The sequence below is a fragment of the Eurosta solidaginis genome, chromosome 1 (genome assembly GCF_040869045.1).
Source record: "Eurosta solidaginis isolate ZX-2024a chromosome 1, ASM4086904v1, whole genome shotgun sequence".
Classification (NCBI taxonomy): Eukaryota; Metazoa; Arthropoda; class Insecta; order Diptera; family Tephritidae; genus Eurosta; species Eurosta solidaginis.
Window position 1 is genome coordinate 374340697 of NC_090319.1, and position 13589 is coordinate 374354285.

The 13589-nt window shown below is 33.0% G+C and overlaps 1 protein-coding gene across 1 annotated transcript; it reads right to left on the reverse strand.

The window, feature by feature from the left end:
* Positions 1 to 6578: 6578 nt before the first annotated feature.
* Positions 6579 to 9596, reverse strand: LOC137245148 (sarcocystatin-A-like). Its single transcript, XM_067775341.1, has 3 exons — positions 9458 to 9596; positions 7660 to 7760; positions 6579 to 6835 (listed from the first exon to the last, which is right to left on the reverse strand). Exons 1-3 carry the CDS (start codon positions 9521 to 9523, stop codon positions 6634 to 6636), a joined length of 369 nt encoding a protein of 122 aa, XP_067631442.1. The 5' UTR covers positions 9524 to 9596; the 3' UTR covers positions 6579 to 6633.
* Between the last annotated feature and the right edge of the window lie 3993 nt (positions 9597 to 13589).

Here is a 13589-nt window from a genome sequence, read left to right on the forward strand (position 1 = left end):
TAATTGTATCAATTGTAATCAACTTTTAATATTAAAAATAAAATATTAAATAACCATGCAAGAAAGCTCATATCTTGATATAATATCAATAACCAAACTTCTACCAAGTTGCAAAATGATACCAACAGTTATTAAAGCTTTTAAATAATATACAAAAAAATCTAATTTCTAACATCACTTATGGTTTCATACATATTTTTTCAAACATTCAATCAATCTGTGCCATGGCACCAAACTTTAGTTGCAACCCTCGTTGCCCTCGTTGATGCCATAGAAAAAAATGCACACACGCACTTGCAACTTCAATGAAACAATTGGCACATATGCATGTGCATGTCGCTCATTTACTTCAATAGTGTCATAACTCAAAAAACACAGGAGAGCCATTCAAAGATTTTAACTGCCACATGTTGCGCATATAAAGGCACACTTTAATTTTTATAGCACGTGGTAAATTTTTAACTGATCACAAAGATTTTTTTTATACAACAGATCATGATATTGGGTACGTTTATATGTTATTAACTCAAAAGTCGTGTTTTTTGAGTTATGACGCTATTGAAGTAAATGAGCGATATATACATATCAAAAACACTGATTGCAACATATTTTTTTCATACATTCAATCACTTTGTTCCATGGCACCAAACATTTGTTACAGCCCTCGGTAATGTCATAGAACAAAATGCACAAACCACACAAACACCAATCACACAATTTGCATATATACATATATGTACACCTGTCGTCAAACAATTAACCATCTCATCCCCCCTTTACCCTACTTTTTCAAATGTAAAATATTTATTATAAAATTTATTTGCGGGCTATCTTTACACATATGTATATATGTACATATCGCTATCACTAAATATCACATTGCACTATAAAAAAATGTATACTTACCAAGATGCAGCGTTGGAACTGCATTATCCTTCAGGTGTAAAGAGCCTACAGCTTCCTCTTGAAAATGGCGCGAGCACACGAACGCAGTAGTTTTCCGGAACGCCAGAGTCCTCAGATTCTCTTTCCGTTTGAGCGAGCTCAGGATTCGACGGTACCGCGAAGAACCTAACGCTCGGGATTGAAAGCATACTGCTACCGCAACCGATAACACCACATTTCCTAAATAATGGCATTATTATAATTAGATAGATTAGAATTTTAGATCGCACGAATATCTTTTTAATTAAAAGCGTAGGTTTACAAAAAGGGCTTTTTCACATTAAAGGCTTTTTGAAATTGAAGGCGAAAAACCTTATTTGGCGCCAGTTTATCCAACTCATGAGAGGATTAACTGGACTTTCTTTACGGAACAGTTATGTTGGTTCAATTTAAATTCCACTCACAACAAACTTTTTTGCAATGTTGTTATCAAAATTCATATACATTTATGAATATATAAAAGAACTGATTTTAAAATCACAAGTTCAATTTATTGATAAAAGTATACTTATTTTGTTATCAATATTATCACTGTTATCTCTCACAAAACAAAACACTTGGCTTCTACATATTCATGACACACATAATTACATATGTACATACGTATGCCACATGCCACACACAATGTCTTTGTACAAATTTCACTTCACTTCACTTCACTCAGTTTTACACACTTTTTAACCACTTCACTGCACTCAACACAATTATTATTAAAATATTAAACATTTTTAACACAATTTAAGACTTTATTTTAGAGATTTACACAATTTAGCACTTTTTGACTGTATTATTGTTTTCATTTTTACTTTGCTTTGATTGCTTTGACATTTTTCAAAAGTTGCAACCACTCTAAACTTTAACTCAAAGCCGGCCAAAATTTGCACATTGTGCAATTTGAGTTCGTATGTTCATACCGATACTAACGATGTGTGATCACGATCGTTTGCTTTCGCTTGTCACTCACTAAAATCAACAGTGAATGCAAAAGGAAAAGTCCATGCTACTTTTTGGGCACATAATAACAACAATATACTGCAATGTTAAAGTGACTTTTAGTACGTTTTAGTTAGTATTTTATAAGCTTTTATTTAGTTTCACTTTTGTTGTCTGTAATGGAATCTTGCAAGTTAAATTTGATACACTTCCCGGTGTCCGATTTAGCTGAAATTTTGCACACATGTATAACTCCGATGACAATGCAATATTACTTTGTTAGAATTCGATAAATTAATCGATAACACAGTTATCGGTAAAGATTTGTATTTACTTTGGCATAACAGCCTAAGTCCCATACAAACCCGCCGGTACCTATCCGTGGATTGTGATATTTGGACGTGGTGAATCACGCGTGTCACGCGTGGTGAATCTCAACGCTTGCGAAAAGCGGTGACACAACCCTCTGTTGTATTTCTGTGTATAACCAACATAGCTGAATTTTTATGGCTGTTTAACTCTGTAATCTTTTCCGTAATTTATTTTGCTTTTGGAAAAATTACCTATTTGAAAAAAGCTGGCTGAAAAATATTGGCATAACAGCTTAAGTTAAATCAAGAATGGAAAATCTTGGAAAATTTGAGCAGATGTGGCAATTTCGCGCGTCCGTTGAACGAAATATTGACAATCTGCTGATCATCGCTAGGAAATTAGCGACATTCCATCAACTAAGCAGCACTTTAGCAATACTACTGTTATTATTTGGCCGCTCAAACACACAAATATTAATTGTGCATTAAATCTAAAATATACAAATACACCATAATAATTTACACGGCCAAAGCCATAATAATTCACACGGGTCATCAATTCTTTCTCTGATTCAAAATCTGAACTACCAGCGCTACCATCAACAGCTCAGTGTCATCATTGCCAGTAGCGCCAATAACACCAAACTCGTGCCTGACACACAAAAGTCGTTTCACTCAATAGCGCAAGTAAAATGTACTACGCACTCACTACTAAGTAGCGTCAAAAATTCGCTTGGAGTCATTTCGTCAATGAGCTACCATTGAGGACTGTGATATAAACTGTAAGATTTAATAATTTAGGTGTAAAGTTTTAATTTTAAAAATATATAATTATATACAATATAGAATTTTTTTGTCGCAGACGAAAAAGCCTAATTATGGTTTAAGCTTACAATGAACTTATAAAGTGTTATATTTCTTTAGAGTCAATTTATTGTTTGTTTACTTTTTAGTTAATTTTATTAACCAAAATAATAAAAGCTTATTTTTAAAAAAGTTTTTTTTTTCTTTAATTTTATTTAAGTTCCTTTGAACATATATATTAATATTGTCAATTTAGATATTAATTATTTATAATTAATTAATTATTAATAAGTATTGACAATTTAATATAAGTATCTTTTTATACGTTCTACTTAGTTTTATTAATTTTCATAATTTTGTTTTTATTGAATAACTTTATGTTTTGAAAATATATATTTCTATCTTTACATTTACTTTGTTTTATAGTTCTTTCTTAATGAGAAAGTGAATTTTTTAAAGTAAATTTTGCATTGAAGAAACACCATACCTTCTTTTATAAAAAAGTTTTATCTGACTAGCTCGACCTCCGCGTTCTTAGTTATACGAATATAAGTAAATATAGTCAGGATTAGCTTGAAATCAAATAACCAAAGTCCTTTTTAATTTCAAACTTCACAGTCCACATTTTCTTTTAGCACACTGTGAGGAGTTGTCACTCAATTTTTACACACACTTATGCAATTGTTTTAGTATCTGTGTGGCAGGCTTTCGTTTAATGTTCCACCAATATTTGTATTATAATATTAGACAACAACAGTTTACCTGTAGCTGATATATGTACATATATAGGTATGCTGAGCGCGACGAACAGTTGAAGAAATTTGTACATGGTTTTTTTTGTCAAAATTTGTTTATATTTACGGTATTTATTTGATTACATTATATTGTTTATATTCGTTTGATATGTAATCTTTTAAAATTAGCCGATCAGGCACAGCCAACAGTGTAAGTTGTGTTATAGGGATGTACGTAAAATGCACTTTTTGATGTTTTTATTGTTTTGTAATCTTTTTAGTCCTGAGGATGATCTCAGATTGAGGTCGAAATATCGATCAATCGTTAAAAAATATATTTATTGAAAGATATAAAATATTTGGTTTTTTATTTATGCGTGGCCTTGAGCTCGAAAAATTGAATAATTATTTTTTAATATTACCAAGTGCTGAATTAAACTTGTTTCCAAAGAAGTTTTCCCGCGTCAGTCGTATGGCCTTATTGGTGCTATTACTTATTTTGCTGTATCTAATGCGGTGCTTCTATTACTAGGATGCTTAGCACACTTTTTTCTTAATTGGTTTTTGAGCTTTCTTTTCTGTAGGAGATCCCGAGTAATCGAAGGCTTAAGTCTCACTTTTCTTTTTTACGATTATTCACAGTATACGAAGAGTTGAGAATGTGCGCGTTTAAGGTATCTAAAAATATGAAAAAAGCTACCGATATGTCATTTTCAGCGAGGACATTCGACCAATTTTCGAAACATAGCTTATGGTTCAACACAGGGAAATTAACTTTGGTATATGATTATTGAACACGGGTTGCGTTTGGTTTGTCGAAAACAATTCCATTTATTTCCAAACCCGCCATCGTGTGATCAGTTACTTGCAAGTCAATGTTAAAACTATTACAATATCTATATGGTACGGCATTAAAGCGGCAAAATATATGATCAATACACGTACCCGAACTTAAGGGCGTCGGCTCATTAATATAGGAAGTATAACCATTTCCAGCAATTGAGGCCAAATAATGGTCAGTTGTATTACAGTGATGCAAAAGGTCTAAATTAAAATCACCCAGTATAAAAAAGTTTGCAGTTTCTTCACACAGCACGAAACTGGAGTATTCTTGAATAAATATAGAAATAGGAACAGATTGTAGTCTGTATACCTCTAGGAAAACAAATTGTTCGCCTTTTATATTAAGAGAAAGTTGTAGCATATCAGCACTATAAAGGTTTTTACTTACTGAGGTACACTCATAAGTATCGCGCACAAAGGCTTCAACACCTCCCGCACTGTATCTATCATTCACATTGGCATAAAAATTGTAATGAGGTATGCTGTAATCAAATAAAGAATAGATCAAAATTTCCGTTAAAAATATAATATCTGGTAGGCAACCTAATGCATCGATATGACCTAAGAATAAATCAAAATTCTGCCTGAGGCTACGTATATTCTGATGAACAACATTTATATCGTTAGAACCGCTGAGGGCGTTTTTTTTTGAAAAAGATTTTTTGCTAGAGATGATTAGCTATGGTAGCAATAAAAGCTCTCACTTTTTATATGAGTCTTCTCTTTATCTTCGTTTGCAAGAAAATGTACTTGCACAAAGTTGTATGTAGTTTTATGAGTAACATGAATAGTCCTTTATTAGTTCAAATTTTATCAACACACATGTTTCTGAAGCAAGGAAAAGTTCCTACATATACTGAAGTTGAAGGTTTCTTCTTTTAAAAGATAGCCTCAACGATGTCGTTTGCCCCACATACACAGTAGGAGAAGATATCATAAACATCACTCCCGGTTTCGGTGATACTACGTGTCTATTGTTTGATTGATCTACTAGTCATGAAACAGATTCTTTAAGGTTAATTTTTGCTAAACATACTTATAGTCCAGGACGTTTCAGTGATTTTTGTTATAGGTAGAACTAAATATTTTCCTTGGTTCTGCCAGTTTTTTACACAAGAAATATAAATATCGCATAAATCTTTAGCAACATGTTGCATCAACATTTCGCAAATTCCTGATGCTATCTGGAAAAATTCGAAAGAGGGGTGGTAGAAGAATGTCGGAATTTAGAAGTGTTCGCATGGTTTTTAAGGTACAAAGTATCTGCACACTGCACACATGTCCAAAATACACCTTGTGACCAATTTAACCTTTATATGCAAATTAAAAGCAAACTAGAACCTAGACATGCTGGCTATAAGTTTGTTCAAAAAAAATTATCTGGCGACCCAAAAATTTTAACTTTAATATACTGAAATTGTATGGAACCATCCCACTTGGAATATTTTTCGATACTTTTGTACCGGATAGCCGCACAATTTCTAAGGTTCAATTCACATGAAATATTAAAGTATTAGTTATGTGTGTCTTATGGACGTTTTAGCCATCTACACTTACTAAATTAGATATAATTAATCGAAATTCTCGATCTCTCCAAGCCAACTGAAAAATCGACTGGCAGTTCCGTGCAAGGTGAAAGTGTAAACAAAGTCAGCTTGTTTGAGTGATTTGGTGTATTGATAATTATCTATTAAACTGGAAGTTTGACACCCTCTCTTGGTGAAATTGAAAATGTTAAATGAAGCTATCTGAAAGATTTCTACCCTTCAGTTAAAATTTAGCTTAATCCGAGATGCTTAACGTCACGATGGTAGCCTAGTTGCTCTTTAGAGCTGTGAGTCAAGCTGTGACTCAAACGCTACAGGCTGTTCAATTTGAAGCTTAGATACTGCATGGTTTCCATATTTCCGAAATTTAAATACCACTTCTATATTTGAGACTTATGTTAAAAGCCATTTCGGCTAAATTTTCAAGCATCAAGCTTTCATGAATAATATACTAAAACAAATTTGTAAAATTTTATTTATATATCTTTTATTAACGAATGCTCAATTACTGTTGCTCTATGCGCTATGCTTTTTCACAACCTTCTCTTCGTCAGGACATTCGAATGTAACTTGAACACCATTTCGCAACCATTGCTGTGACCAAATTTCTACATTACAATTCTTTACAGCTTGACTATTTTTATCGATTAAGTCGACATTCATCTTCAAGAGGGTGCCGGCGACGACTTGTTTTGTAGCTGTGTGCACCTTTTTAATTCTGTTGGAGATAATTAAGGAAATAAGACAAAGAGTAATTATAAATGTTAATTAGTTCATATGATCTTTAGGTATATTATATGCAATTATGTATATATATTAGGGTAGCCCAATTTTTGTTATTTTTCGCTAATAGCCGTTTTCAACATTTTAGGTTAACGCTAACAAGCACTTTAAATGCATGACGTTTTACCGACCGATCTCTGTCAAATACAGTGCCAGTTAGCGTTAAAAGGTGATGGTGAAAACGGCGTTTTTTGCTTCGAACCTATCTCCCTTTTGGAGCCGGTTACTTTCTTACACCTTACGGTTACTTTCTTTCTTTCAAATACGTATCACGTTCCGGTACCCGGTTTTTGAAATACCCTACAACTTTTTTTTCAATTAATGTTTTTAAAAACCGATTACTTTCTGGCAATTGGTGTTTTTGGAAATGGCTACTTTATTGCCACCACTTTTTTGCTGATAACTTCCCTGTAACCTGTTTTTTTCGAAAGCGTTTACTCATCTTCAGGGCCTTTTTTATAATCTTTACTTTCTAGCGTTCGATTTTCCCAACTGATTACTTTCTTGCAATCGGTTTTTTGAACTGATTACTTTCTTCAACCGGTTACTTTCTCCAAACGATTTTGTTTTGAAACGGTTGGTTTTCTTGAACCGGATAAGTTTTAGAATGGTTGCTTTTCTGGAACCGGCTGCTTCATTATACCAAAAGTAAAAAAGACAATTTCCTGGCCCACACGAAGTAGGTGTGAATGTTTATATACTTAGGTAAATTTATGAATTGGAGATTTTAATTGAGTCTTATATAACAAACAAACTTACTCATAAAATGGTCCATCTCCAGCAGCCAATTTGAGTAGTGATGCGTTTAGGCTTTTTTCAGCTTTCGATAAATTGGCTTTGAAACCGCCACCCACTAGTGGCTGCAAAAGTTAAAAAGAAAGAACAATTATAGCTATTAGATAAAATTCAAAGTGTAAAACTGCAAAACCGTTTTTTATGATGGCGTACGGTGTGATATTTTGCAAAAACTTGTCCAAAATTCAAATATCACTTTATAGGTAGATAAGTAGAGCTAGAGCAGATAAACCAATTATACTCTTTCTTAGTGAAAACAGTAAACCCCATTGCCTTGTTTATTTTTTGCATTGCCTCTTACATTCTCTTTTCGTCTGCTACTGACCAGTTAGTTCTCTTCCGCCCCCTTTATGTCTGGCTCTACCCCTTCCTCTCTTTTCCGTTTCCTACTCCCTTTCCCTACTCTCTTTCGTTTCCGCTCCTCCCCTTTCATTCCCCATATGCTCTCTTTTTCTTCTCCCCACACATAATGATATATTTCAGAACTTCTTATATTTCTTGCAGGAATATTTGGTTTGCAATATTGGTCTTGATATGTTTCGGACATATTTAGCGAATAATTTTAATGAAATGCGTTACCTAAAATATTTGTACTTTAAAATTGCTGAAACGCAGACCAATATTATTAACATATACAACATCGAAATGTTACTTTTATACATATACTCAAAATATTTCTAATAACATAGACTCATATTATTCACATTTATTCAATTCTTAAATACAAATTATTGTTGCTGAAATATGCAGTAATTTTCCGAGTCATTATATTTTGCTTCCAAGTACAAAACAGTCAATATATGAAGCATGAACTCATTCTACTTGGTTGGTGTGAAACTTAAATCCCGCTGGCTAAAAATGCTCATGAAATTTTTATGGATTGATATGCGGATTTTTGAAATTGACAAATAGATTAATGATTATCGTGAAAAAATTCGTGAAATATTTCGTGGACAAGAAATATATAATCAAATATTACCTCACATATTTGTCTATGTTTTATTGTATTGTATTAATATTGCTGAAATATCCAAGAGTAATACAAAAAGCCGATATTTTAATGCTGCTGAAATATTTCCACAGTATTTCAACAACATTAGTTGTAATATTGCAACACCCTATAATATTGTGTCTAAATATTTTGGCAACATTTTGACAATATTGTTCACCCTCTCTTACTTCTTTGCTTTACGCTTCCTTTCAGCCATTTATCCCTGTTTCTTATCCTTTCCCCCACTCCCTCTTTCTTTTCATTACCTCTCCTTCTTCCGTCGGTAAGCATGCCACATCCTTGCCCTAGAACATGCGCGAACCCCAAAATAGGTGTTTTCATATCTTTTCACATTGTCACACAGTGTAATCAGATATGTTCACTAAAATATTTCATGAGCGATTCAATTAATTTTTGTTCTAATAATTTTGTAATAATTGTTATAGTTATTCATTAAGCCCTTTCTTTTGAAATAGATTTACCCCTATAACCATTATTTATAGTTTAGTCAAGCTGATCATCCCGTTTCAGAACCAGCTATTCAAAAAAAAAATAATATATATCAGTTTATATCTCACTGTGATATAAGTGACATGTGACATCAATTAAGCCATTTCCAAAATACTGGATACGTGGTAATGCTATTTCAACGCTGATATGTGAATATTATTTTTTGTCGGAACACCTGTGCTTACGTGTTTATATATTTGAGTATATATACAAACAAATTCATTTAAAACATTTGGCTTCCAATATCTTTTTTAACTTTACCTTAGACTTCACTAGCGCTACGCTGACTAAACAGCTTAACAATAAAAACAACTTCGTACTCAACATTATTGTTATTAGTTTTTTGTTTTAATCTTTAGGATTCAAAAGATAGTTTTTCGAGCAAAGCAGAAAGTAAAACTGTTGACAGCTCAGAACAAGGACTGCCTTTTATAGCACAAAATGTTTAATAATTTTTTATGTGCTCTCTTAACAATATGAGTAAACAAAGTCACATTGCATGTGAAGGTATAATAAATTCTTTTATCTGATGAAAACATAGTCCAAAAGAGATATGTTCTTAAATATACTAAAATAAAGTTTTCATCTAAAATAACACGTTTTTCAAAAGTTCGCTGGGATAGGCTGTCTTTGCACAGGCCTCTTCCGCTTAGGCTAAGTTATGTCCTAAAAGACTAGCTGCAGGCGAGAAACATAATAACCTCAATTAAACCCCTCCCATCAACACATTCGGTACTCAACCTTTTGATGAACCGATAATTTGCTAAAAAACAATTGTAGTGAATTTGAGAAAAAGGTAGATTTCGATTAATATAAACTGATTTATATGGAAACAACTATCTGACATTTAGTTTGGAAAATACTCTTTTTAGCCCTTATGCCATCTTCAGTGCCATGTTTCGTTCTGAAGCCCTAAAGATGGCACAACATCAAAATGTGTTTATGTGCAAACCACACTGTACAAGGGATAAAGGAAAATCTTTTCAATATATATGCGTCAACGGACACCCATGTCAACAAAACAAAATTAATCAGGATTGCAGTTTTACTACACTCATAAAAAAGATTACCTAAAAGTTAGGAAGCTCCATACAAATTTAAGTAAAAGAAGGGAACAATATTGCACTAAGGCCGAATTGCCTTAAACCAAAGAAGTTTATGTACTTAAATTTAGTAAGTTATATACTTAATAGAAGCAAAAACTTACTATTATTTATTTAAGAAAAACAAGTAATTATTTCCTAATTTTAGGTAATCCTTATACCAAAATAGAGGATATAAGTCATTAAGTTAAGGAAATATGCTACTAAACTCTTTTTTTTGTTAAGTAAATTGTGTACTTAAACCAATGACAAAATTTCTTTTGACCCTAGTAAAAGCATTTCCTCGAACCAAGTATGGGATACACTTAAATTGAGCCTGTAATATACTTACTTTTGAGTACTTCCCTCCTTCTTTAAAGTATACGTTTCCTTCAATTAGAGAACATTTTTTGTATTTTTTGTTTTTATGATTTTGGGAATGTTTAATGTTAAAGTTCAAGCTCAAATGGTACTAGGCCAACCCAGGCATAAAGCATAAAGCTTAGAATTTATATTGATATGAGTTAAGATAAGATTAAGGAAAGGGCTATAAGATAAAAATTTAACCTCTATGATTTTTTGGCAAAAAATGAAGCAAAAATAAAAAAATTTGCATTAAATTTTCGATATGAATATTAGACTGGGTTGGTCCCCATACAAACAAAAAAGTTGCCAATGTCCGCCCATAAATTTGAAGATTATGTTGAGAGGGTTTCGGAAACATTTTTTTAAGTTTTTTTGATCTTTCAAAATACAGCCGAAAATGTTTTTTCGTTTTAACTTTGTTATTTGACGTCCGATTTATAAAATTGATATGTCATTATTTTGGCCTTGAGAAGCTTCACATTTCCGTTTAATGTCCTTTTAAGCTATGAAGTCGCTTTCACATGATTAGGCCAGCTAACAAAATTTCACCCCGGCTAAGGTATGTTGTTTTCCTTACCAAACGAAAGTACTTAAAAATTCAAGAAAAAGAAGAAGAAGAAGTGCTTATATTATATGTATATTTAGTGCCTGCATGGTCCCGAACGAAATTAATGGAAATCTTAAAAAAAAAAAATCAAACGTACGCGTTGAAGGGAGTCATACAATTAAAATTTATTTGGGCCGTTTTATGGGTATTTTTAAGTGAAACTCGGAGCCTTTTTGAAGTCATATTGGGACTTTTTCTGCAGATTTTTTAGAGTCTTTTGGACTCTAATTAAACTTTTTCTGATAATTTTTGAGGCCATATTATAATCTTTGCCTAAACCTTTTCGGGAGCTTTGTGGAATTATTTTGAATTCTTATCCCTGACCATTAAAATAACTTGGCTTTATGAACTATTAAATTCTTTCGATAATCTTATAAAATAAAGTCGCTAAATGCCATGTATGCACATAACTTCACACAGAATGCTCCGATTTTAAAACGGTTTTTTTGCATTTGAAAGCTTAGCTACGTGAGATGGTACAGTTATTATAATTTGAAGATATATATCATAGGGGCGTGGAAAATTGGCAAAATGTAGTAAAAAATCATAAAATTTTACTTTACACAGCTATAACTCATAAACGGATGTATGAATTTAAAAAAATCTACTTCTCATTAAAACTTTGAAATATTTACCTTCGATCTGCATCAAAAAAAATATCAGCCAAATTTTTTAAACGAAAGTAACATTTTTACCAAAAAATTTGTTTGTGTGGCTGTTCGCTGTGAACTGTGCGCGCTAATTGCTTTTCAGTGAGGATGATGCGACACATACATACGTACATATACAGCATTCGCTGCGTTATTTAACTTCGGGCGTAGGTTTATAGGTATGCAAATGAAAGCTGTTGATGAGTGCTTTAGTATAGCGTAATTTGCATACCCCTGGGTGACTAGGATCTCGAGATATTGGCCAAACTGTGGGCCCGTGTACCCCTAGATAGAGTTTATACAATATGGGTAACAAATGAAAGCTGTTGATGAGTGCTTTAGTACAGGGTAAGTTTCTTACCTATTTGTGACTAGCGTCTCGAGATATGTGCCAAAACGTGGATCAGGGTAACACTAGGATGTGTTTTTACATTATGGGTATCAAATTGAAGCTGTTGATGTGTGCTTTAGTACAGGGTAGTTTTCATACCTACTGGTGACTATTGTCTCGATATATAGGCCAAAACGTGGACCCGGACACCCCTAGAATATGTGTGTAATATGAATATCAAACGAAAGTTGTTGCTGAGAGCTTTAAAGTAATTTTCATTGTGATATTCGATTTAGTCGCATCAACCTGGCAATACTGATAAATATGCATGCGAAGCCGAACTAAAGACTTGAATTAATAATACCCACATACCTATTTACATACGTACTATTCGATTTGACTGAAATTTGGTATATAATTTTGCATATATTAGTATTTACGATCATTTTTTCCGGGAAGTAGATCAGATACGGACTGGGACTGAGACGCGGAGTGGGACTGGGCCTCGGAATGCGACTGGAACAAAATAGATACCACCCTCTTGGGCTGCAATAAATGACGAAGAAGAATGAGAAGCATTTGAGATAAGAGAAAAGAGGGAAGGAGAAGCAGACTGAGAAAGAGATAGAGTGAGACGAAGATAGAGATGGATGAATGGAAAAATACGGAGGGAGGAGTGAATAAAAGGATTAAGAAAAGGGCAGAGTTAGACGGAAAAAGCTTATTAAAATGTATACAGGTAGACCAAATTTAGGGCAGAACAATTTCTGCCGGGTCTGCTAGTAATAAATAAAATAAGACGGAGTATGGAATTTTTTCAAACTTTTCACTGTTTAGAAATATTCAGAACAAAAAGAGCTCTCTTTTTTAGAATAAAAAAGTATCATAAATGCTCTGAAACAATCCGCTAACTGGCCATTGTCGGGTATCCACCACACAGCTTGAATTTCTTCCCACTAGGCTTCGTAGACCCCTATCAAAATGTATGTTTTTCGATGGTTAGGAAATCACTGCAAGGCCGCTCACATAAAAGACTCTGTTTGGACCCTTATTTTGATGCGTTCCGGCTCTGGTTAGCCGGGCACGCACCCTAATGTACATACGCATATACATAGCACTAACTCTTCTTATTGTTTCTCATCGTAAACAAATCCAAAATAAAGCTATGATTGAAAAAAAAAATTATTTTTGTTAAAACAGTAGCAATAACAACTCTCACTCCCTGAATACTCTCTTATATTCACCTTTGTTTTTAAGCAAATGTATTTGCCCAAAATTTTGCATAGTAAGTTCTATTTTTATCAACACAGATGTTTCTGAATAAAGGCAGCGTCCCTACATATACCGAAGTTGAAGT

What these genes read in the sequence shown, in the direction of transcription:
- LOC137245148 (XM_067775341.1), bottom strand. Translation starts at nt 9,523, where the DNA reads ATGTTGAGTACGAAGTTGTTTTTATTGTTAAGCTGTTTAGTCAGCGTA. An exon ending in TAGCGCTAGTGAAGTCTAAG is followed by an intron (nt 7,761 to 9,457) that starts GTAAAGTTAAAA and finishes TAACTTTTGCAG; the next exon opens with CCACTAGTGGGTGGCGGTTT. An exon ending in GGAGATGGACCATTTTATGA is followed by an intron (nt 6,836 to 7,659) that starts GTAAGTTTGTTT and finishes TATCTCCAACAG; the next exon opens with AATTAAAAAGGTGCACACAG.